Source organism: Zosterops lateralis (assembly GCF_965231275.1).
Source record: "Zosterops lateralis genome assembly, chromosome: 6".
Taxonomy (NCBI): Eukaryota; Metazoa; Chordata; class Aves; order Passeriformes; family Zosteropidae; genus Zosterops; species Zosterops lateralis.
This window is the reverse complement of record NC_139761.1, coordinates 26,941,315-26,967,617: the sequence shown is the minus strand read 5'-3', so window position 1 is coordinate 26,967,617 and position 26,303 is coordinate 26,941,315. Positions and strand designations below refer to the sequence as shown.

At 37.4% G+C, this 26,303-nt stretch overlaps 1 protein-coding gene across 4 annotated transcripts in view; it reads right to left on the bottom strand.

Moving 5' to 3' along the window:
* Window positions 1–26,233, bottom strand: part of STRN3 (striatin 3) — a 59,857-nt gene extending 33,624 nt beyond the window's left edge. For 3 of the 4 annotated variants that reach the window (XM_083864078.1, XM_083864080.1, XM_083864081.1), the window contains exons 1-6: window positions 25,887–26,233; window positions 6,886–6,989; window positions 2,152–2,225; window positions 1,450–1,531; window positions 987–1,166; window positions 394–526 (exon numbers count right to left, since the gene is read on the bottom strand). In XM_083864078.1, coding sequence (XP_083720204.1) covers window positions 394–526; window positions 987–1,166; window positions 1,450–1,531; window positions 2,152–2,225; window positions 6,886–6,989; window positions 25,887–26,210 — 897 coding nt within the window. In that variant the 5' untranslated portion in view covers window positions 26,211–26,233. The remainder of the gene's footprint in view (window positions 1–393; window positions 527–986; window positions 1,167–1,449; window positions 1,532–2,151; window positions 2,226–6,885; window positions 6,990–25,886) is intronic. The other variant, XM_083864079.1, reaches the window with a different exon arrangement.
* Between the last annotated feature and the right edge of the window lie 70 nt (window positions 26,234–26,303).

The window sequence follows — 26,303 nt, the reverse complement described above, 5'->3', positions numbered from 1 at the left end:
TTTGATATGAAAGCAAATTTTTTCACATTATGTAACTTCATTTCCTCTGAGGAATTGTTTCTACCTTGTTCAAAATTCAGAAAGGATGTACACTGTATTGTGCTAAATTTGCCTTATAAAGGGACTCAGAGTATGCAGAGAAGATGAAATGGCCAATTCATCATGTAATTCATAACTGCAAACAGCCTGGTTAGTTGTTTTGAAGTTCATAATGTAATGTATTAAGTAAACCACCAAATTTATTAGCAATGCATCTGCGTATAATTCAGATAACAGAAGTGCAACAAACACTTTGACATTGCATATTTATATCATCTCTAGAAAAAAAATCCTTTTTTAAAGGGAATTTCAGATCTATTAAAAAAAAAAAGAAAAAAAGAAAGTATCTTTTACTTTGTGTTTCTTATTTATCCGATGCTTTTCTTTTCCTTCTGCAATATCTTCTATCATGTCATTCTCCTCTTCTTCATCACTATCATCCGCGTTTTCTAAGAAATTAAATGTTTCAAGAACATCACCAGAATTCCTATATAAATAAAAACATTAAGAGAGAATCCATTTTACTTGCTGAAGAGATTCAGAAGATTAACTAGATTAAACAAAATTGCCACCTGACAGCTTAAGAGCTTTAAAACCAGCAAAACAAGATATTACTGAATAAAGAAGTTTCTACATCTGCTTAAATCCTTATTACAAAAGCACCACTCAACAGATTCTTGCCTTAAAACAACAAAGTGACTATATTACAGAATTCAACATCAACACACAATTTTCCTGTATATCATGTTAGTATCACATACATGTATGTATGTAATAGGTGTATATGTTCTTATGTATAATCAATTTTAGTTAAGTACATCATCATTTGTGGTCAGCTACACTCAGTTGTTCAAAGACTCTCCAGCTGAAAGTTCAATGTGAAATGATCAGTACATATCAATGACTAAGCAAAACAAACTGTATGCATTTCTTATCTCTTCACTTACCTTTTGATTTCCTGTCCCTTTTGTTTTGATGAAGGAGATTCACCCCCATTCAGGATCTGTTCTAAGTTCTTTGTCTCTACTGAACCATTTGGTTCTGAATTGGAGAGCCCAAGCAAAGACCTTACCCGCTGGGAGCGTACATCCAATATTGTATCTGTATAACCTACTTCCTGAAGATACCTAGATAGGTTAAGAGAAGAAAGAAAGAGGAAAGGATATTTGATGAAAAAGGAAACTTAGTATTCACTGTTGAAAATGAATGCCACTGTTATATCGTTTAAGGAAAAACAAGCTTTGCTATCCATCTCACATGGAAAATCTCACTCTGTACTGCTTAAAGCTCAGGACTCCAAGGTCCTGAAGAACAAATCACTATTTGCCCACCTCAGTTACTCTGTTTCATAGAGCTCCTCAAACCGAAAGGAAAGGTATGAATACATCAATATCCAACAATGCTACTTACTGTCGCAGTAATTGTCTGCCTTGCTTCCAGGTCAATTGGCTATTCTGAGGTACTGCAGGAACCTCTGTATCTTTGGTATCTTCTGAAAGACACGGTGTCATAGTTAACATCTAACTTATACTGCTTTTAGACACAAACAAAATTCCCATCAAGTCAGAAATATGCACCATGATCTCTAGTTTCAACTGGGTAAAAATGTACCCCAAATGCATTACTTGTAAAACAGAAGAGGGGGTGGCAAATAAATCTGCTGACCACAATTTTAAGGCACACGATATAAATACAGGCAAAAAGCCTCACCAAAGATCAACATCTCAAAAGAAGTCAAACGCAATTCTACTTATTAAAGAACCCAGTATTGTTAGGAGAAATGCTTTCTTCCATCTGCAATACTGTGAAGAGCAAAACTGGTATTATCAACTTGATGTTTACATTTATCTGCAAAATCAGATGCACCCCAGAAAAGCAGGAAGGATAGCGTGTTTTTTACTTTTTTGGAGTTGTTTCCTTGTTTTCAAAAATAAAAACATTCAGAGCTCCTTCAAAAAAAAGGTCAATTAATTTTGATTTTCCGATTTAAAAATATTTACCTCATGCCTCAACTTTCTTAGATATATTCCCTATAACAGACCTAAGAGAGGGGTGCAGAGAAGAAAGCTGCAATAAATTAAACAGACAAAACGTTATTGTAAAGAAAGTTACCTGATTCAAAAGTTGGCATTTTCAAGTCACCTTGGTTCAATTCTGTGCCATATTTTAATTTATGGTATTTTGCCCTGAAAAAGCATGCAGATGTTGATCAAATTAGCAGACAAGATTTTGATCAATTTGAAACATGCTACTGTTCCCATTTAAAGCAACCATATCAACATAGTACAATTAATTCAGCTAGAATGTTGTAATAATTCTTCAACAAACATTAATTCATCAAACAATTATTTCTAGTCTTTCAAGTTTCCTTTACAGTCAGGAATCTCATCTGAACTACCTATGCCTATATCCTGGAATTCTCAAACTTTATCATTGATCTTTTACAGTTTGACTTTTATCTCATAGATCCTTTGCAAAAATACTCAAAATCTCAAAGTAAAGGGCCACAGGTGCTCCGCAGTAGAGCCAAAACGAAAAATCTTCATAAAACCATTAGCAGCCATATTTTAAAGAACCCTCTAAGCAATACAATTGTCTATCATTCTAAATGAAACATCTGACCAGAAGTTTAAGAATAATTGAACAACACCTAGCTCCCATCAATCATAAAAACTATTCTTGAATATGAAACTTCTCAGGTAAAGACACATAATGAAACACGTGCTGGATAAAATCAAGGATTTCAAAAAAACACTTCTCCAATGCCTCAGCCACTATTGCAAGTGTTTTCAAATTGATAGTACAGGAACATCTCGAATGGTGCTTTATATATTTAATGGCAAGGATTTTCCTGTAGATGACACGAATTTCTGCTAAAATAGCCATTAGAAAGTCTCATTAACACACTGTCAGTAGATGGCACTATTGACCCTCCTTAGTAAGATAAAATCCCTCATTTCGTGGCAATCACATTGTAACTGAGAAATTGTAGAGCTCCTGAAGATTTTTTTGTGACCTGAATCTGACTGCCAACTGAACAGAATCATATTTTTTCCTTATTTTTGAATATGTTCATAGCTCATCCCTGCACTAGGACTACCTCAGGTCCTCTCTTTAAACTGAAAAACAAAACTTCATGCCACACTGTAATAGGGCAATGTTCCACCAAGCTTCCCAAATATGAGAAGTACAGTAAGAAACTGGAGATAATGATTATTGTCTCAAGATAGTTGAAGTGTGCCTGGTTAACTTTAAGTTGGATAGGTTAGAGTTTGCTAAGTGAATGCCTTGTGAAATGCTTTCTTTTGATTGTTTCGTTTAAAATTTGCCTGTATTTTCTAAATTTTGCCAGTAGAAGTTTGTTGTTTAATCTCCTGAGAACTTTGTCACATTTCCCCATGCACCTGCCTCAGGAATAAAACAACCTAAAACCCCTTTAAGAAACTTGACAAGCTAGACTGAGGTACAAGTATGTACAAGTACATACTATGATTTATATGCCCTATAAAGTACTGTGCATTTGGGGGTTGGGGGGGTGCAATAACAAACCCCAAGCAACCAAAATGAAAATAATTCAAGTTAAATAAAGTTGACAGAGTATTTTTTGCTCAATTCATAAGTGAAACCAATAAAGGACTATAATTGAAAAGCCAACCTAAATTTCTTCAATTTAGAGCTGTGACATACTATTTAGGAGCAGTTGTTCCATTTTGGAGCTACAATTTCAAAATGTTCATTAAAATTCTACTTTAATTGTTCATTAGCACAGATAATGATGTATCTGATCTGGAATTATACCAATAACTAGCCACTCTAAATAAGAAAATATTGCTGCATGCAATGAGACTACAACTTCATTTTCACAGCAAAAATTAATCTTATTAAATTCCAATCAAGTATATATTCACACATCTATTCCTTTCCCTGTTGGGGCCATAACTATATAGCTTATAAAACATTAACAAGCTATTGTGTCATTGACAGATCAGTGACAACAGAATAACTGAATTCTACAAGGGGCAATGTTTCAATCTTTGAAGTACTGACTTACCTAAGAATAGGTTTCCATGAGTAAAAAAGAGTAGAAGAAACAACAAGGTAACTTGATTTAACTGTTTCCTGCTATTTAACTGTTGTATGACACCACTCAGTTGCAAGGGCGTAAGTTGGCTCCAGTCCAAAGTCCATGAAGCCAAAATATAGCCCCAGCTTCATGATTTCAGAAAGTCTAACTAATTTAAGCACAACACTGTGGTAAAAAAAGCTTGGAGTTGAGTGGCTCAGAATACACAACAGACAACATCTGGCTGGGTCTCCAAAGCACCATAAAAGAACACACACTAGATACAAACAAAGAAACCCCATGCCTATAACTGCATAGGACCTAATTTTATTACTAAAAAAATTATCAACTATCAAAGCATTTAAGGATACTTAAATAATGTTTTAGTTGTGTAAAACAGTACTACACATACCTAGAGATAAACACTAGAAATATCAAACTACTTTGTAACAACTACTGCATTTTATTTAATCTTACACACTGATGTTCTGCTTCATAACCTTTTTCTGAGAAATCACAACAGTTGTCTAAATGAGTTTGTTCCTGACTCCTTTTAATTGGTATTTCACTGCATAAAAGTTTTTGATGGCATCAGGGAGTTAGCAACAAGAAAAGAGAGGGTGGGGGGAACCAGGTCCAACACTGAAATTTGCTGTGAACAATCTTCAGGTCTGAAACTCTCAAGATTTATTTTGCTTTGGAGCTGGTGTATTTTCATCAGTTGTGATTCTTCACTCAGGGGAACAATGACAAAAAAGTCTATTTTCCTGAACACCAAGCGCAACCAACATCATTCTTGGATGACTGACTGGCAAGTCAGTACCTGCTTGCTTTCAATTACTCAATCCATCATACTTTCACAGTTAGATCCCCCCAGACTACTGGGCATTTGTAGCTTCCTCACTGCCTCCCACACATTCACCAGTCAACTCAAGTTTCAATTCCCACTTCCAGCAATCTTCATGAGAATTATGGCTGAAACTTAAGCCAGGATCTTCCTCTTGAAAACTACTGCAGTGTTGGATTGCACCCACTAGCCACAAGTACTAAAGCAAACAGTATGTTCCTGCTGTCATTCTTCCAGTGTACATGTTTACAGCTTTCTTAGCCACCATTGAATTTGAGAATTTCATGGGAAGACTACAAAGGCAGCCTCATTTCAGGAAAGGAATGAGGTTTCACCAATGCCATTCAACTTCAAATTGTGCATCCTGTTATAACATGCCTTCACACTGGAGCTGAAATTAAGTGCCTCTGATTTATCTCAATAAGCAGGCTATTCTCACCGCTTTATTTTTTACATTCGCAAAAAGTCCTTGTTCATTACTGCCAAAATAAGCAAAACCTTTTCCTTCAACTTCAGAAAGCTACCTACATGCAAGACACCTGCATCTGCTGTAACAGCCTATTATTTTTTTATATGCTCAGTGTTCTTTACACCCCGAGACTCTGCATACCTTTTACCTGCCTTGAACCCAGAGTGACTTGTACATTACCCGTAGGATATGACAATGCAACTTTTAGTCATACACTGGCTGGAAATCTTGAGTTGCTTTCCACTAAAAGGACAGGGCTGAATGAAGTAATAGATCCTTTCTGCCTATTACTTCACCAAAAAATATATGATGTGTTGTTATGGCTTTCTGTATGAATATACACTGTTTTCTGAAGCACCTCTATACTGGACACTTTACACAGAAGAACAAAGCCATCTTGCCAAAACATTAGGTTTTAATATGAAAACAACTGAAACTTATTTCAGTACTAGTCCCTTACTCATAATAGTGATCCATAATGTAAAATATATTTAGACATACTTACAGTTGGACAACTAACTTAAAAATATTCAGGTGAAACCTCTCTACATTTTGCTACAAAATTTTCAGGAAGGTTCCCCCAAAATCAAAATACACAAATAAAGATTACCTATTTTATTGCCTGATTGTCAAGATGTTTCAGCATTGGACTCAGCTACTTTTTAGGAGCAAGATAAAATTAAAAATAAGAACTGAGTCCTCTATTGAAAGTATAGACGCTTGATAAGATTATTTCCCCAGTGATTTTACAAAATTAACTACCAATTTTGGTTAAATGAAATAACCAGGCAACAAAAGAACATGTAGGTTTGAAGGACATTAGCCTGTACAGACTGAATGGAATTTTAATTTTCTTAAGCAGGAAATAATTGCTTCAGAAAATGCACCTAGTGAGGCTAAATGTGCAAGCATATACCACATTAAAAAAAAAAAAAACAAAAACAAAAACAAAAACAAAAACAAAAAAAAAAAAAAAAAAAAAAAAAAAAAAAAAAAAAAAAACCACAAAACCCTTCAAAATAAAAAAAAATTTCAAAGGATTTTGTTCCTTCAAAAAATATAGTTTTCATCATACAACATAGTCAAAAGGGATCAAGAGAGAAGTATTTTTCATCCTTTCCAGTTTAATACAACTGAAGCACAGATAAAGGTATAGTAGTAAGGTAAGGACCCTTTGGGTATGTTCATTCTCACTCACTATACTATAACTTGAACCCAGGTAAGAGAAACTGTCCTGTTTGTCTATTTAAGACACAAGTCCAAACATTTTGAAAATTAGGCAACTTTTTATTATAGAAGACACGAAAGTTTGTTAGAAAACAGGGTGAAGATGACCAACCTTAAAGACAGTTTACATAAAAGAAATCAGGATCATCTAATAAAGACAGTTTTCTTAATGTGAGGGAATTCATCTTAGTCTATTAAGTTTTTCAGATCGGAAAAAAATTAAACAATTGGTATACCTACCTTTCTTGTTTTAATGCATATTCTAACATTTTTATTCTTCTCACTAAATCTTTCTTCAAATTTTCTTGGCCCTTTCTTTCCCCTTGTAAAAACGCTATCCGAGCCTGAAAACACACACAAAAAAAGCAAAAACACATTTTATTCCCTTCTGTACCCAAAATAAAGCAACAAAGCCTGTCATAGAAGGAAGGAAGGAAAAAGGAAGAAAGAAAAAAAACCGTTTTGCATTAATTATTTCAGCAAGTCAGTAACAACAAAAGTATTTCTACCCTCGACACTGAGTATTTTCTGTTCAAGATGAAGAGGTATTAAAGCCTGTATAGTAACCCTACAAGAAGGCACAAAGAGTAATCATATGAAACATTTTGATGTATGCACACACTTTTGTCCTTACAGCATTGTTAGCATAAGTTCTATTATACGTTTTCTTCCAAACCAAAAGCCATATTAAATTAGGTACATTGCAATTAGCAATTCAGCTTTTAATGCCGCCATACTGAACAGATTAAGAAATTATTACATAAATTCAACTACAGAACTTACAAATCCATTATACAGGAAACTGTTTTATGGATTCACATTTTACTTAATACTGAAAACAGCTAAATGTTAGAATATCAAGGGACAATTGGGTTTAATGTGTTGCTCTATATCGAGAAAAATAAATTTTTTTTTTCAAAGCATCAGTCATACTACCCACCTAATTTAAAAAGAAGCAAGGAAGATTCCTACCTGCCTGCTAACCTAGTAGATGATAATAAATTCAGCAGAACATATGAGCCATCTCAACTCGTGCAAAAAAATTATAGTTGAAAAATAAAGATATTAAGATAAATAAGGATAGTTGTGGAGGAAAAAAGTAGTCTCTTCACTACAAAGTGAAATGACTTGTATTTTGACTTTTGCAAGCCAAAATCCCGGGGAAGACAAGGGAATTAGCAGATGGGAATACAAAATTTAAACAGTTAATGACATCAGCCGATTTGCCATCATTATAGGAACATCATTAGACAAACTCATTTGTCCTCTCTATGACTCTAAATCGACTGAAGTCATTGAATAGCTCAGTACTAGATTCAATATAACATTTCTTAGAAGAGGGATTTAGACTAAGGAAAGTACAGTAGAGACCACATTGCCCTACTGAGCTCAAGAACAACACCACCATTTCACTACAAAAGGAGACATGGGGGCAGGGAGGAAGTGCTATAATCGGCACCTAATCTATCCTTGAAGATTTTTGTAAAGGGCGTGGCTGCACATTTGCATTACTCAGTGGTTACAGCCTGAAACAGTCTAACCACAGTGAGAGCATTCTTGCATCGCTCCTTTCTTGAGCCCAACTGATATCACCGTGTAAGACTTCACACATCAGACCTGATTTTAGTCACTCTGCCCTTGTGCTCGATTGCGAATCAAACTGAAATATGTTCCTTTACTTTGCATAAGCTAAATACTGATTTCATCAATTAAAATCTTAGTGAGAACAAGGCAGTTATGAGTATTTCATAAATATGTCATGAAAGCACTCAACTAACCACTGTCACCTGGTGAGAAATATTAAGGAATCAAAGTGTATGGTTAGAGAGGAGGGGCTGGAGAGGAAACAACTCGACACCAAAAAACCCCAAACATACCCAAACAGACTGTACTGACTGCACAGCTATGTAAAGACAAAAGGTAGAGAACAAGATGGAGAATCAGCAAACCCAACAAACCCAACTATACTCAACTGCAAGTATAGTAGATTCTAAAAAACACTCCAAAAATTACTTTAATCAAACCAAAAGTTATCAGCCTGCTGCAGAAAACTACAATTAAACGTAATTTCCACTCCTCTAGTACCTAGGGCAGCAGCTGACCAATTTCACAAGCCTTACATACATACTATCCCGATTATCACTGCTCAATGCACATCTGTTCCACAGCACACATTAGTAAGTTATAAATGTGGGGGGGGGTTAAAAAATGTTACCGGCACATAGGCCCAACAGCATACTACAAACATTGGGAAGTTACTGACTTCCCACAGACTCCATCTACAAAAATAAATTCAGAACTGCTTTGGTAGTTATCTAATTAAGGGTTATGAAAGCTCTTATGTCCTTTAACTTGAATGCAGTTCTCAACTCTTTCCAAAATTAAGGTCTTCTGTAAGTGATGGGTTTCTCCCCTTTACTTTTCTTCCATTGCCCAAGCACCCTCTTATAACTGTTTGACAAATCTTAGCTGTAACTGATGAGCCTCAGAGAGGAAAACAATGTAATTGTAACCCACACAAAGAGAGGCATCTGCTTCCTAAATGCTCATGGCCAAACCTTTTCCTTATAGAAATAATTCTGCAGTACTTGGCCACACAGAATCAAGTCTCCATACTTAAAAGGTATTGCCTAGATCTCATACTTTTCAACCAGACAGTTTAATGAGCTACGTGATCTTGAGAATTAATATACTGCAGAATAATGGTATAAAAATTAAAATTTAAAAAATAAAATAAAACCTCAAAACTTTGCTTTACAAAAAGAGCCTAAAAACTAGCTTTATATACAATAGTATCCATAACAATCTTTACGGGGTCCAGTAGGCTGAACAGAAAAGTTAACACACAAGAACACACTTTGCAGTTGAGGCTTTGACATTTTTGTCAATATTATCAGACTTCTCTTAGAATTACTTTCTGTAATTGTTTGTATACATGTTTGACTGATTTTGGGATTTATTACTTTTTCTCATTGTAACCACCACATGGCTAAACCACAACACAAGTTAGCTAGGCAGAAGTTAAGAGCTCAATCTTTAGAAACATAAATCTTTAGACTTGAGGAATCCTTACACATCAAGCCCTTCAACACCTTCAAAACCAAGAACCAGATCACCAAAAATCTGCTCTATAAATTAATCAGCTTGCTTCCTTCAGTCTTGTACTGAAAAGGACAAGTGTCAAAACTATCCCCTGATACACTGACCATGAGCCCTATAAATTAACACACCTCTTTTTTTAAAAAGCAGTAAATCTCAGGGTCCATAAAAACAAAGTAAACAAATTGCCCTCAGGGGTGCTGAACTCAGGTTCCATACACAAAGACAAATGCTCAAAAAATTATCTGTACATAATACAACTTTCACAATCCTTACAAACTCATTTCCTTTGAAATAGTTCTCAGGATAGATTTGATACAATTTGTAAATACACTGATGACTTAAGACTGTGAGAAACAAAATGACACAGAACAATTTCTTACTCACCTTTCCAGCCCACACTGCACCCTCCTCAGTTACAACAGAATTCTCTCAGCTGTCTTAAACTAATTTGTAAGTCCCCAGGGCTGATACCAAGAGGAACAATGCTCCTCCTCCTCCTCCTCTTTCTGTTCCTTCTACTGTGCTGACTTAGCTGCTTGTGTTGACATCAAGTCTACTGAGAAAATCATTGTATTTATTTTTTACTTGCTTCTGAATGACATCAGTTTCCTGATCCTACTCTGTCTGTAAAGCCATGGGAGTAACTCAGGCTGGCACAAGGGATGCAAATAGGATACTGAAGTAACAACCCCTTTCAGCAACAACACTGTCTTAGATCAGCCTAAACTGACCATGCTATCATAACCTGCAAGTCTAGGGCTCAAGGGTTTAAGAAACATGAGTAGAGAGACTAAAAGTCAAAATCAATACAAGTCTTACCTCTTCTGAATTGAAAATTCAATCAAAATGCATTTAAAAAATGTATTAGCAAGATCTTTTCTTGCGGGCAAGAAAAACACATTCTTTTATAAAGCGTGTAATAGTTCTGTAAGTAAGAATATGCCCACTCATGGCTTAAAAAAATCGAGCTGGATTTAGTTGTGCACAGATTCTGCTAGAATAGTTTTCAACACAGGCTAGGACTGATTCTTCAAAGCTTAACCAAGGCTTTCATTTTCAGGGCAGATTCCTTCTCTTCTACCAGCCTGCTTGAGATCCACTGTGTTCCTACAAAACTGACATTTAAATAACTCTGGGATCTCTCTACACCTTGGCCCTCAGCTGCAAGTAAAAGTACCACAGCACCAACTCACTCAGCTTTATTTTGAAAGTGAATTCAGGGAGCTTTGAGAAGTAGTTAGAGAGACACATACTTTGTATTTGTGCAAGGATGCATTAAATAATGCCTGAAACCAGGCAAGATAGAATTCAAGGATAAAAAGATTTACTGAATAGCTACTTGAACAGTATGGATGCCAGGACAAAGAATTGTCTGGGGTTTAAAAACTACAGAATGTACATAAAGAAAGGAACAAACAAAAATTCTAACATGTAATATTCCACACTTTGCAAACTTAGTATTGTTTTAATAGCATGCTGCATTTCAGACATTCATGCATTTTGTAGTTGAACAGTGTTTTATCTTTCAAATAGGAAGTCTGACCATACTCAAAACAACCAACAGTCTTTCATCGAAACTCTAAGATCTCAAACAGGTAACCTTCCCTTAAATTATAGGAATAATTAAAATCACTTATTTCACTGATACTCAACATCCCTACTATGCAATTAGACTGTTTGATGAAACTGTAACAGAAGACTTAAAGTAGTTTACTAAATTACTTACACATAACTTTGAATTATTAAAAAATATTGTATATCAATTGATATATGTGTATCATATAAAAAAAAATTTAAAAAGTTTCCTGGGAAGAAAATGAGAAGTTTTTTCCCCCTTTATTTTGGAAGAAACTCCTAAAACTTCAGAATTATCCCACTTACTTCATACAGCACCAACTATGGCAGCATTCACATTAAAACTGCACTTTATTGCTTTAACTGCCCAGAAAAACCTGGCAAACTTCACACTGATCAAATGTACTTCTCTTAGCCATTGAGGAAAAAAGAGGGAAGTTATTACAGCATTTTGGGAAGGTAAAATTGCATATGTAACCTCAAGGTTATATAATAGTTGGGACATCCATACAGGATTTGATAGTCTTATTTTACTAATAAATTCTGAGCTGCAGTATTTAAAATACTTGTTCAGCATCTCAGACCTAGTGAAATATATTAAAAGGGGAAAAGAGGAACGAAAGAAACCTGGATGGTAAAGCATGGACAACTGGTTAAATACTTCTCTTCCACTGTTGAAACAGTAACACTTTCCCATGCAATTCAAACACTCAAATTCTAATGAGTTTACCAATACAGGACCACACTCAGAAAATACTTTCTTTCCACTGCGGTCCTAAACATTGTTAACTCTTAGTCTCAATAAATCAATTTTGAAAAAACTCAACTATATGTAAAGTAATGCCACTGCTTGTGTTCTGTTTTTCTAAAGTCCATTCAGACTTCTAGGAGGAAGGCAGGAAGGCCTGCAGCATTTTTGAAAGAAGTGCAATACACTGAAACTGCTCCGTGCACACATTGGGCATACGCTTATCCCACTAGGGCATATCACAAACCCCTACAACGGGAACATTTTATCACATGGTATCTTGATTTTTAGATGTTTATTATGCTGAAGGTGAAGTCGAATCGTTTTGGAAAACTAAAAAATACTGTGGAGGTGGAAGATTTGACTCCTAACAGTCATTTAAGAGTGAACACACCTGTGCAGCTAGCAATGTTCCAGTTCACATTTACAACAGGGAAAATGAACATAAGAGAAGCCTTCACCTTCAGCTTTCAACAAATACAGTTTGAAACTTCAATTCCTTCGGAACAACTAAATTCGTACATATATGATTATGTTTATATATTTATTGTGAATGAGATTAAACTTAAACTATCAACTTTCAAAGACCCTGTAGAATAAAAAATAATTGGGAGATAAAAAAATATAGAAGCAACACCTCATAGGTTAACAGAAGATCTTTGCTTCATAAAATAAGCTGAGGTTAAAGATGTGGGGGAAAAAAGATTTTAACAATTAGCAATTGTTACATAGCAGTGTACATTTGAACATTTGCAAATAAAGAAGGTATATTCTGCACAATCTTATGAAAAGTCAGTCAAATACGGGGGTAGTTAACTACTACACTTAGAGCAGCAAAGCTGTTTCCCGAAGGTTACATTTTTACAGATCTTTCCCACTTGAGCTGCTGATGATTTATCACTCCCCAATTTATACTTTTTTCAAAGACTCAAGTGATCTGTTTCTGATCTTGTTAAAAGCAAACCCTAATCACTAGAAAAGTGCCATACTGGAGTAACTTCTGGACAAGAGTAGAAGAAACAAAAACCGCAACTAGTTCTAAGGAGGTTAAGGAGGTAAATATAAGGATTTCCTCCTCCCTAAGTCCCCATCAGTCCTGCAGTGTGTATGGGATAGACCAGGCTTGCAAAACTTTCTCCTTTCTTTAACTTGTCCTTCCTCTTTCCAACTCTCACCACATCAGTCACATCCAAAGGCTGGCCTCTTCGCTACAGGGCCAAGTACTGTCAAGTTTAATCAGCTTCCCTGACCATCACAGAGAAAATCCAGCTGTCAATTCCATCCTCTTCTGCATTAGGGGCAAACTTCTAAGCTACAACCTACATTCGCCATATGACTGCCTTCATTCTGTCACTCTTCCTTAGAACTTTTTCACTGAATCATTTTTTCCTAGGGTTTTTACAGCCACTCTCTTAACCAAAATGGTATTTAGAACAGTACAGTAATAAAACTCACATAATCCATAACTGTGTTTTTAAAGCCTAACAACCCTCTAAACATCACAGTTTGTAAACAAAGTAAACCAACTCTCTGTCCATAAACTTGTATCCAGTACAGAGAAGCCAGTGGATGTGAGGGGAAAAGGAGATACTGCATGTCCAAAAGAAGTTGAAGGCACTAAAAACAATGCATTCACACTCTGGTAGCATTCCCCTCAAGGACTAAAATACACAAGTCTAAAAACTAGAAACTATAAAACCTTTTTTTTTATAACAAATGTAAGTGCCTTGGGAGTTTGTGATTCATTGGCCACTGTTGTAGTATTGTTCTTCACACAAGAACAGGCTTCTAAAATTTTGTTTTAGTTAAAAATTTACCAAAGAATGAGCACAGTTTAATTTATAAATTAGTCTTCAATTTCACTCCCAGAGACACTCCTTCAGAAAACTAAGCTCCTGCCTAGGAATGTGTAAAAACTTTCATCTTCCTGAAAGCACATTCTACTCTGTAACACTATACTACAACAGTAACTTCAGTAGAAGTGAAAAAAATGTGGTCATTATCATCAACAGACTCTAAAAGAACTACCAAAATGCTCCATGCCAGAAAGTCAGAATATCAGTCACTGTCCCCATACACCAGCTCTCCTTCTCCCCACAATCAGACATCAGACCCAAGATTCAGCAAATTTTATTAACTATTTATTTAAATAGTCAATCCATTTAAAATAATCTGAAGGCCATTAGGCAACCATTATTTCTTTATTCAGCTGACAGTTAACAGGAATGCTTGGAGCCACTAAGTAGACACAATTGCTCTTTTTGACTTCAAAAAATGCTTACTCATTTTTATCTCCAAGTTCTCTTCACCTGTATTAATACAATTCTATTGAGGAATTACAACCATTCCATTCAAATATCAAATGCCATTACATAAGACAATCAAACAGCCAAGTAAAACATAAGCAGCAAAAGTAATTCTTACTAGTTATAAACATTTACTATTCTGTGAAGTGTCTGAACACCATATTTCAACTGCATTTCTTAAGCAGGTTGAGTAATCCATGAAACATGTCTGAAAGCAAGCTCCAAAGACTTCAAGGTAATCATGTTCCTTATAATAATTTAAGAAAGCTCTGCAAACAAACACAAACTAATTCTCTTTACAATTCAGACTGACAATATAACCATCCTTCCTCAAAGAACTCCTTGAACTTTGAGTCACAAAGTAAAATTAATAATCCCAAATCTATTTTCTTAACAGACTTTCTATGGAATTTTATTTGTCTCAAATCAGTTTTTCCAATAAATAAAACAACAATGTAAGAGTTCATATGCCTCTTGCAGAAAAAAAGTTTATCCAAGATGTTAGGTGATCACCCATCGCCTGGTGTGTTTATCCAGCTGTGCTGGACACTTTGTCCAGAAAGATCCTGTGAGAGATGGTATCAAAACCTTAGCTGAAATCCAAAAGGATTACATCAGCTGGCTGCCCTTGATCAACAAGGTGGGTTAGCCAGTCAGAGAAGGAAATCATGTTTGATAAGCAGGACTTTCCTCTCATGAAACTGTGCTGGCTGTGACCAGTGACTGTGTTGTCTTTCAGGTATTTTTCAACGGTGCCCAGAATAACTTTCTCCACGATTTTACCAGTCACCGAAGAGAGTCTGACAGGCCTGCTGTGACCAGGGTCATCCTTCTTGAAAACTGGGATGTTAAAGTCAGATTCCAGTCAGCTGGCACATCTCCAGATGTCAGCCAAAAACTAGTATTTTTTTCACAGATGCAAAGAAATTCTTACTGGACTGACATTTGGTGAGAAATTATTGCAGGTTTGCACTTTTAAAATCCATTAAGTCATGGTATTTTCCAAATGTCTGTGCTGGAAAAAACCCACAACACAGTTTCAACATCAATGACAAAAGCTGATTCTTGCCAAAAATATCAGCGATCAACTTTTAAGTATTCCCTCTGTCAATTAACGAGTCTGTATACAACATTTCCTATGTAAATTTTCTATTTTTAAACCTTTTGTACATTATTCCAGTATGAACTGCTTAAGAGATGGAAAGCTTATGAGCAGTACCTTCTCTGCAGAAGAACTAATGAAAACAGACAAGCTTGTGGACAAGTATGAGTCAAGTCACCAGTTTCAACAACCAGCGGTAAAATACCCTGTAACCACGGATTACACAGTGTTTCAAAAACTTGAGAAATCCTCTTGGCCATCACACCACAGTGCAGCATGTACTCTGAAAACATTTAGCATCATCACTGATGTCATTTATTAATGACACACAACAATGATAATGACGTTCTACACAACGTAAGGCTAAAATAATGCCTAAAGAAATTTTGCTTAAATTTGAAGTCTCTGAAGTTCTTGTCTGTCCAGATCCAAACTCTCATATTTAATAATACAACAATAATCAGAGATTCAAAATAAACTGTTGAATATGCTTTTATCTTCTCTCTATACTACTGAAATACATACAATAAAGGCGCTCAAGATAGGTCTACAATTTTCAAATAATGCTATAGAATGGTCCCAACTTAGAGCACAAACTGATTGCAAAAAACAGATTGAAGTACAATGCAACCAGAACAACTGTAAAGAAAATTGTTCAAGAAAAGTCAGGATTACTTTGCAATTGCTGAGTCTTAGAATTTACACTGCAAGGGTTCTTGTACATATTCTTCTACTTTCAATCTTTCAAGAACAGCTTCCAGCACTGGACAGGCATATTCAACAATCCAGGAACAAACTATCTAAATACTTGTACTTTGATACTTGCTATCCATGACCTGTTGAGGTCTCTGCTTTAGTTATTAAACAAAAAGGTCATCGCCTGTCTTAGTAGACACTACCCTACGTTGGCTACATTCCACCTATTACAATAGAGATAGTACTGGCTTCCTTCTCATTTAACACAGCCATTCTCGAGAATCCCTTAATGAGAACCAAGAAATCCCTTAGTTCCCTCAGTTCCAAGGGTGTAGTTCTTCATTCAAGTCTGACACTTCAAGAAAAAGCATGGGAAGACCTACAAACTGAATACCAGTTCATTAGACTACAGAGTAATACAGAGCTTCTTGTGAATCCATTTTGATTTCCTCTGTGTCTCCATGCAGAAGGGATTCATGATTTTTTTGTTGTATAAAAATTATTTAATTATGTTTTACACTTGTTGCCTGATATTTTTTTTTCTCTGGCTGTTGTACCAAAACAAAAAACAAGAACTCAAAAAAACCCGCAAAAGATCAAAACAAAAACACTCCAATAATATCCACAAATGAAAACAAGAAATAACAGCAAAAAGCAGTTACCCAGCTTCACATATATATAACATATATCTATCACACTATTTACACACTGTCACTGGGATTTTTTTTAAGGTGATGTTCCAGTCTCTGTGTCATATCCCTTACATGAAACAATTTTCTACTGTAAATTAAAAAACCTCTAAATACATCTAAACCCCAGTGAGGCACCTAATAAGGCTCCCTCTCAGAGTGCTTTTTGATTTAGCAAGAAGACTGAATTCTAAACAGATCAGTCTTCAAGATGTTATTTCCAGACCTCAAACTGGTTTTATGTCAAATTTTCAGCGTTATTTTCAAAACTGTTACTAAACAATGGGGCATTATATTGCAATGTTGATTCTGCCAGTTCTGCACAGATCACAAGACAGAAATCACTTCCCAATTTCTGTATTTATAACTCCCTTATAGCACTTATAAAGCCAAGGATCATTCAGGGGGTTTATTAATTTCTTTTAGCAGCAAATTCACAGACTATTTCAGCGTAAGTTCATCCTCAGCTGCAGTTGCTCATTCTGTCATTATCATCTCTGTTTTCTGCATTCCTCCTTAATGTATGAATCTTGAAAATAACATCTTTGAAACAAAACCGAAAGTAGTTACGTACCCTGGACCATCGCTATCTAAGAAGATTCACACAGAGTCTTTTAAAGCACTTGGCATTTCTGGGAGTACATTTTGCTCATAAAAGAAATTTCTTTCCAGTAAAGTTACAACTACAACCAATAATACTAATTATAATATATACACTGAAAGACAGTATTTGAATTTAGTAAAATTTAAAATCTCTTTACTGTCAGCACCATTACATTGGCAAATTATTGCATTAACATTAAGTTACTTTTGACAAAGTGCCACATTTGGAGCTTTGTTAGATACTTAATACTAAATAGAAATGAGACCATTAAGCTCATCCTCTTTACTATTGTTAGTATTTGTAGTACAAGAGCACATAAATGAGAGTGAAGTTGTACACTTTGTAGTGTGGCAGTTCTTATGATCACTATGGAGTTCAAGAGGGAAGAGAGGAATTGCAGTGTGGCAACACATCCTCAAGAATGTACCTTTCCTCTCCAAAACCAGGCACATCTATTTGTTTTTTAGGAATAAAGACAAAAGCATAATCCACAGCACACTGTGTCCACAGTGATCTGAACTGACCTAGGCTGTTCTAGTGATGAACACTCACTTCAGTGCTCATCAGCTGCAGGTCAGTAGCACACATTCCTAAAGGACCACAGAAAGCAAGAACTAATGAAGTGTTTGAATGCAAGAAGCCACACATATAAAATATATATATGTATATATATATAAAAGAATAGAATCTCACTAAGTGTACGGAGGTTTGCATTAAGGCAATGGCAACACTGACAATAGCAAAACTGAATATAATCAAGTTAATGGAATTAAAGTTATGGAAGAGTAAGAGTTAAAAGTCTATAATGCAGAATTTTCAGTGAGGCATGACAGAAATTTGACAAGGAGCAGGTATTTTGCACCTCCTAAAAGTTAATCTGGCTTCCTGGCACAGAACATCACCAGCATTGTCTAATTTACACCACTTCACCAGGGAGTTAACAGAGACAGCAGTCCTGCCTTCGACCAAAACAACTTTACTAACCTTGCTGAAGATATGAAACAGAATAGGTGTTGTAAAATTGTAAACCTGTTTAAATGCTCTGCTTAAACTGTCTTCTGAGACTGCTGTTTGCCAAAGCAGGATCATTTCTTTTCCCAGGGTCTCAAGGTGTATTGCAGGATTCTGTTCCAGCACCCTGGAGTCTCATCCTCAAAGAACGCAAACCACCACAGTTTCAAGTTAAACACTGGAGTCAAGCATTCTCCAGCTTCTTATACTAGTCACTGGCATAAAGCCAAAGGACTTTCCTTGGCTTTTCTTCTAGAACTACTATAGGACCATCAACCTCAAACAGGGTAGCGGTTAAGGACTGACACTATTTTGGGTGAAAAGAAAACAAGGTGAACAACCAAATAAATTTTAGAGCAATCAACCCATTAAAAAATAAATTTATATATATATATATAAAATCAGAGAGACCTTCAGGCATCTGGACTTCCTGAAGTTCATTCTCTATTTCAGGATCATTTCAATCAGCACTCAGAGAAGCACACTTTTTTCAGAATGTTACAGCCAACACATGCAGGATTTTTGCATGCACAATAACTTCAAATAAACTTAGGAATGCACTTCATCTCTCATTAAGTGGAATTTGTTGTGGAGTCATAAAAATGTATTTTTACCTTTAATTGCAGGCTACCTCTAATTAGAGACATTTTTATGATGATACTACAGTGGATACTGTAGAAGATACTGTTGAAAATCCTACAGACTGCTCAAATTTATGCTGTACCTTCAGGACTGGTCCTGAAGAACAGCCGATTTTATAACTGGCTCTCAATACCTGTTGGAGTTGCATTGATGATGGCACAAGATACCATTAAACTAAGTATCCTGCTGAGCATAGCTTAGGATAATTCAAGAACAGTCTGAGTGACAAATAGTGACCATCAGATAAGCAATCAAAGCTCTTGCAAGTCATACATTTACCCTGAAGATACATCAAATCACTGGAGGATCCAACTTCCCTAGCCACTCTCTTCATCAGTTAGGAAAAATAAATCCATTATCACCTTCTCCTAATTTCTTAAGTGACAAGAAGGATCAAGAACACCCACCACTACCTCAAAACCTACTTTCAGCATGAAATAAATAATTATACCCACAGATACCTCAACCCTCACAAAAAATTCCACAAAATGAGACTTCTCAAAGAGATATTAAATATGCATAGGTATAATTGCAATGAAACTAAGAAGTAAAATGCACGCCCAGTGTTTAAAAAAAAGTAATTCTTCACCAGGAAGTGTTATATAACTTATCTGCCACACACTTCTACACTGTGCCTAAAAGAAAACCTCACCAGAGTAACTGTTATAAAATGACTCTTCTGTGCACTGATTCCACCTAAGAGTATTATTATTGCAAATAATATGAAAAGGCAATTATTACATAGTAAAAAACACTTTTATACCAAGTGCTACTAGAAGGGAATTATTTAGAACCAATATTCCAGAAAAGTTACACAATTACAACACTGACGAGTATTCCATACATAAACCTCACAGCTATCCAGGTATTTCCTGTTCCTGTTTTCACATGGAGCTTAATGTAACTCCATGTCCTGCACTCTTTTATTGTTTTGCCTCCATGAGGTGAACACTGCAAGAAAATTTTACAGAAATGTTAAAGATCTAAATCAAAAATAAACCTGGAAGAATGAGATTATCCGTATACAAAAAGAAAACATCTCTGCACACTTTAATTTGGAAGCCTTGCCAAGAAGCCTATGAGGAAAGACAAGATGTACCCACACAGACAGAAGAACCAACCTCCAACCTTCAAGGGAACAGGAACCTGAAGTTTTACCAGAAGTGATATGCCTGTTCATGCAGTTGACTAAACAGCTACAGAAGCCACAGTAGAGAAACTTTTGATTATGTCTAACTGCCCTCTACCCAAAACTCACAGAATTCTCAATTCAGTGCTTTAAACTGAAAAGGGATTTAACTCTATAAAATATGTAGCTGTTTATACTGTAACCTGAGAAATATGATTAATGAACAGAAGCTTCTGGATTTTAACTTCTTTTATGTATGCTATTTTATATAGAAAAAAATGTCATTACAAAAAAGGTATTAAATATTCAAATATTTTATCATGTGAATAAAAACTAGTTATTTGGACCATGATGTATTTCTGCACCCCCAAGTGCCTGAACGGTTTGCACAAACAGGTTTGAGAGTTCAGATGCATGTATTACTCACACACCTCGTGGCATTTACAACTATCAAAATATGAATGCTGACCAACTTTTTACAGCCTATTTCATTTTATTTTCAGTCACTGTTGATCAAGTACCCCTTGGGGTTTTAAAAAGATTGATTTAGATTTAGTTAAGCTAATTTCATAGTAAATATGGAGATTCACCTGTAAGATTCAATGAAACAGCAGTTTATCAATTAATCATATTTACAACTTCAACTATCTAGAATGCAATTGATAAACAATCATATGATTAAAATACACTGTGCATTTCACAACAGCAGCATCTTAATTTCCGGTCTTAACTTTCCATATTATATCACAATTAATTCCCCTGATATCAATCAGGGTTTGTTTTTTAAGAAAAAACAATATTGAAACAGTGTCAAAATAGCACTAAATATATTGTCAAATAATCAATTCAAAGCATTTTCCTGCCCATGGCAGAGAAGTTAGAACTACATGATCTTCAAGGTTCCTTCAAGCTCAAACTGTTACGTGACTCCATTTCAAAGCTATCTCATTGGTAAAGGGAATATAAGAATATTGGTAAAGAGATTTCAAAGCTATCTCATTGGTAAAGGGAATATAAGAACAGCTTGGTCAGAGCAATAGACCACCAACCTCAGTATGCCACTTGTAACCACGGGCTAACAGGCAGTTCCACAGGACTAGCATAAAACCAAATGAATAAACCTCATAAAACACCTCAAATCTCAGAAAACTTGTACATCAAAAAGACATTATCGTTGAATTTAGAGACCCACAGGAAATTTTCTTCCATGAACTCACCCAAACACTTTCCAACCCAAGAAAATGTTAGCATTTACAACAGCCCCCTGCACTAATTCCTGAAAAGCCAGGGCTTTTTAAAAATACTTATTTTTACTGTGTGCTCTCCAGTTGCTGAGACACAGATTGTGGCCAACAAACTAATGACCATTCTACAACCCTCATAACCACTTCCACTTGCAATCTATCATCAAAACAAATTATTTCCAAGCCAAAAGCAAGGCAAAGTCTGTTATGAAAAGAATTAATTGTTCCTCCAAGTTTAAGAGAGAAACATTCCCAACATTATCCTTCATCCCCCTTCAAACCTGCAGCAAATTAAAACAAGGAACATACAGATAAATATTTCAGCAATTGATTCTTGCTACACTTTGGAAGTACAAAAGTGTACTGAAGTACAGCATGACTGTATATACACATGGTCTCATTTTGTTCATGATATCAACACTTTTACATATGTTATCTGAAGATACATTCCTTTTTTAAAGAACTTCCTGTATAAAATGCAGTGAGTCTGCTCCCTCATCCCCAGCAGAAAGAGAAGCAGGGAGGCATCCAAGTAAAATCTGATATCTATGGGGTTTGGTGGTTTGGGATTTTTAAACACCTAAAGAATATTAGAAAACATGCTTCCATAATGTCTCTGAATATGTGGGGAAAAAAAGCATTTGTAAAATAAGATGAACTAGGAACTTCAGTTGTGCACCACCAAAGATGTCACTTTATAGGACACAAAGTGTATTAACAGTCATAGTAATCTTGATGCACACCTAGGTTACTTGAGAGGCTGTATAATGTTTAAATCAAAATTAGGTATATTTTGTTCTGAGTATTTATGTTTCTTAATTACTCTTCCTACTCATTAAAGCATTTGGAAGTAGCATCTACTGACAATTTTCTCCCAACATGTTTTTGTGTGATTTTGAAGTATGAAAGAACATTCAATCTGGTTTTCATCAGAAGTGTTCATCTGGATTTCAGTTCAGAAAACCTGAATAAACTGCACAATTTATACTTTATTCCAGACAAACATTATTAGCCTGCAAGCCCCATAAGAAAGTGGACCTCTTGATTTTCCCCCCAAAGTTACAAGTTTTCCTATGATACTCCTTTTTTGACACAATTTTATCTTCCTTAAGAGTTTCTGTGCATCTCTACAGTGTTTTCCCACCCAAATTTCTTCTTTTACTACACTATGGAGCCACTTACTGCCTTGAACAAATGGCTATTTCTAACAAATACATAACACACAATATGGACTCGCTGTAATTCCTCTAAAGTGCATACATGCCTTACAGAAGAGTATTTATCTCAGCATAACAGCTGGTCATTATTGACCAACATCAAGGTCATTAGGTTGGCAGATCAAAGTTACATTGCTACAGTGAAAATCTTTTAGTTCACTAAATAGTGAACAGATTGTGTCCATTACTTGCAGTGAACAAGACACTCTGCAAGGCCAGACAGCTTATTTTCAACGCAGCAACCAGTGAATGTTCAGGAAGTCACTGCAGCAGCCAGTATTAGGAGTGAAAGGAAATAAGTGTACTATGTTTCAAGTACTGCACTCCTGATATTTGACAATTCTGTACTTGATACTGGCTTGCACACACAGGTTTGTCTAACGATTATGCTGCTTTACTTCTGCACACAAGCAGAACAGCACGCACCTGAGGAGTTGGAAAGACAGCATAAAACTATCAACATTAGAGATTCAAAGTCTGATGGAAATGTAGATCTAGGTCTACCAGCACGAGACCCACTGCCAGTCTTACAGCCATGGCATAAATACCAACCCAACGAAGTACCATGTGCTTTATTTATAAAAACATGTCCCATAGGTGGAACAAAAAAAAAGTCATTACAAGAACCCAGAAAGAATAAACTGTTACTGCAGATCCTCTCTCTCTTCACCATCACCCCTCCATGCAAAGAGCACTCCTACTAAGAGGTGCCAATTCCTCCAGTCACTTGAGCTACACAGGTGAAGAAAGGGGGCAGGTGGATAAACCACACTGGAAGCCTATTAATTCATACAACAGGTAAGAAAGTATCTTCTTCTTCAGAATAATAAATTCTTTGATTCAGAACACATAAATAAAATCACACATATTGCCAAGTCATTTGGTTTTCTGCATACTTTTTCTAAAGCATCATTAGCAAAGTTATAAAGAACTTGCAACTGCCAGCACTGAGAAGCAATGTTTATAGAGTTTACTGTGCTCTTGAAAGAATGAAGAAATAAGAATGCAATTACCTGCACCAGGAGAGTTGCAGCTAAATCATCCAACACCCACTTCCATATAAATTATCTACTGTCATGCTATGGAATTATTGTTTTCCTTTCAAACCAGAAGGCCTAACCCTCAAAAAAGTCACACTTGTACCTAACATCATGATTAACATTCTCATTAGCTTCAACAGACAACACTGTTGTTTGTCCAAACTATTACAGTTCTACTGGCCACAAAATATGCTGTGACTTCACAACTTAAGTTGCAGAACCAACAAAAATCCCCACAGACCTAGTAAACATCTATCTTCAAAAAATATTCACAACACAGCCCTGCATCAGTCTTCACCATTGGATAGGCTGAGACCTAAAATCCAAAGGTAATGTCCTCCCCCTCTTCTACCCTGGGCTTCCAAAGTTATAAAAAAAAACAACCAAAAACACCCTGGTGCATAAGCACTGTGCAGCAACTCTGTCTCATGATATTTGCACACGTGTATGAACCAACACATACATGATCAGAGTCAGAACTGCTACCCTACCTCTGCATGGTCTGGCCATGGACAACAAACAGCAACCACAAACAAACAGCAGCAGGGCTGGCTGGAGTGCAGCAGGGACTCCAGGGAAGCACTTTATCAGTCAGACACAACTTTCCAACTCTCAGGACTACTCCTCATGTTAGGGTACAGCAGTACCTCCTTTTGAAGTAACAAGCCCATACCTAAAACAAATATTTCAGGGTGGTTTTGTCTGGTAATGAATAGCATTAAGCAACTTATTTATAAACATAATGCTATAACACTAAGAGCTAGAGAAAACAGGAGAAACAGCCAATTGCTCTCCACTAAAAACACCCCCCATGTCCACCACAGATTTTAAATCCAGCAATTCCACGATGTTTAAAATGCTAAGACTAACAGTAAGTGAAAGAAACAGTAAAATCTCTTCAATTGTTTCCCTTAGTGGTTTTGGAGTTTTTTAATTCTTTAATTACAGTTGTAACAAAAATAGTGTCAATTACATGCTTATTATAGAGCTGAGAAGTTCCTAAAGAACTGCCCAGACTCAGGTAAACTTCTTGGTTCTGAAATCCAAAAGAAAATGCTTTGCAAGCCTCGGCTGCTGCTGCACTGCAATTTGATGGAATGCTACCTCAAGACCATAAACATTCACTCAGTACAAAAATCACCAAAAAATCATTGGAAGCAATAAAGTCTGCTAACATATTTTTACGTTTTTATTATGTACATTTCTGTCCTATATAAAGGCAATGGCTCCTGTGTGGATACCTCACATTCAGAGGATTTCTTAATCTGTTCACAAACTGCTAACAGTCTATGCACGATTTTTTTACTTGCAAAAATAATTAGTAAAAGTATCCTATTACTAAAAGCAAACATTCGTGGCAAGAAATATATATTGCAACTCCAACACTTGTTCTTTATCCTGAAAAGTTATTCAATTTCCTTCCAGAGACGAAGGTGGTATTTTTTTGTATACTGAAATGACCACGCCGCAGGCTTATCGATTCCTCACTCTTCTCCGATATGAAACCTCCAAAGAAGCGAGTCCAAAAGAAAGAGAGAAGAAATTCGACCTGTCTCAAATTGCCGGCCTGGCTGTGTTTTACCGAGGATTTACCTGAACTCCTTTTCCTCGCCATGCCCTCAGTCGGGGGGCAGGCTCTCCTGCCGCTTCCTACTGCCCCTTTTCCCTCCAGAGCAGAGCCCGCTGAGCCCAGGGAGCCGCCAGTGCTCCTCCCGGCCCGGGGGCTCCCGCTCTCGGTACCGCCCGGGGCCGGGGAGCCCCGGAGTCATTGTGCTGCGGGAGCCGGCCGCAGCTGTCAGGCGCTGGCGGGAGGAGGGTGAGGAGGGTCAGAGCCCCCGCCGGGCAGTGCCCGCCCTTCCCCAGGCGCGCTGGGCGCTGCGGGCCCCGCTGGGCGCTGCGGGCCGGGGCCGCTGGGGCCGGGCGGGCGCCATGCTACAAACCAAAATGGCTGCCCCGGGGAGGGAGCCCGGCCCGGGCCTCCGCCGGTACCGCCCGCCGCGCCTCGCCCAGGGACCGGCCCCGGCCACGGGAAAGGCTCGGCCTCGGGGCCCCCGCCGGCCCGGGCAGCGCCGCCCCCGCGCCCCGCGGCCCCCGGAGCCGGCCGGGCCAGCCCCGGACCGCCCTCGCCCCCCGTACCTGGAGCTCGGCCCGCTCCACCTCCCAGTGCGCCCTCTCCATCTCGAAGCGAGCCCACTCGTGCTGGATGTAGTGCAGGATCCCCGGGATGGTGTAGTGCTGGGGCCGGGACAGCTCGGCGGGGCCCGCCGCCTCCTGCCCGGCCGGGGCCGCGGGGCCCTGGGGCTGCTGCCCTCCTCCTCCTCCTCCTCCGCCGGCTCCGGCCCCCACGCAGCCCCCACCCGGCTGCAGGGTCATGTTCCCACCCGCCTGCGGCGGCGGCTGCTGCGGTCTCGGGGCGGCCGCCATCCCACCGCCTCCTCCGGCTCCAGGGTGCTCGTCCATTGTCTGCGGGGAGCCCTCCTCCTCGTCCCGCGGCGGGGGCCGGGAGCGGGGGCCGGGGAGGGGGCGAGCGGCGCTGGCTGGGGCGGGGAGGAG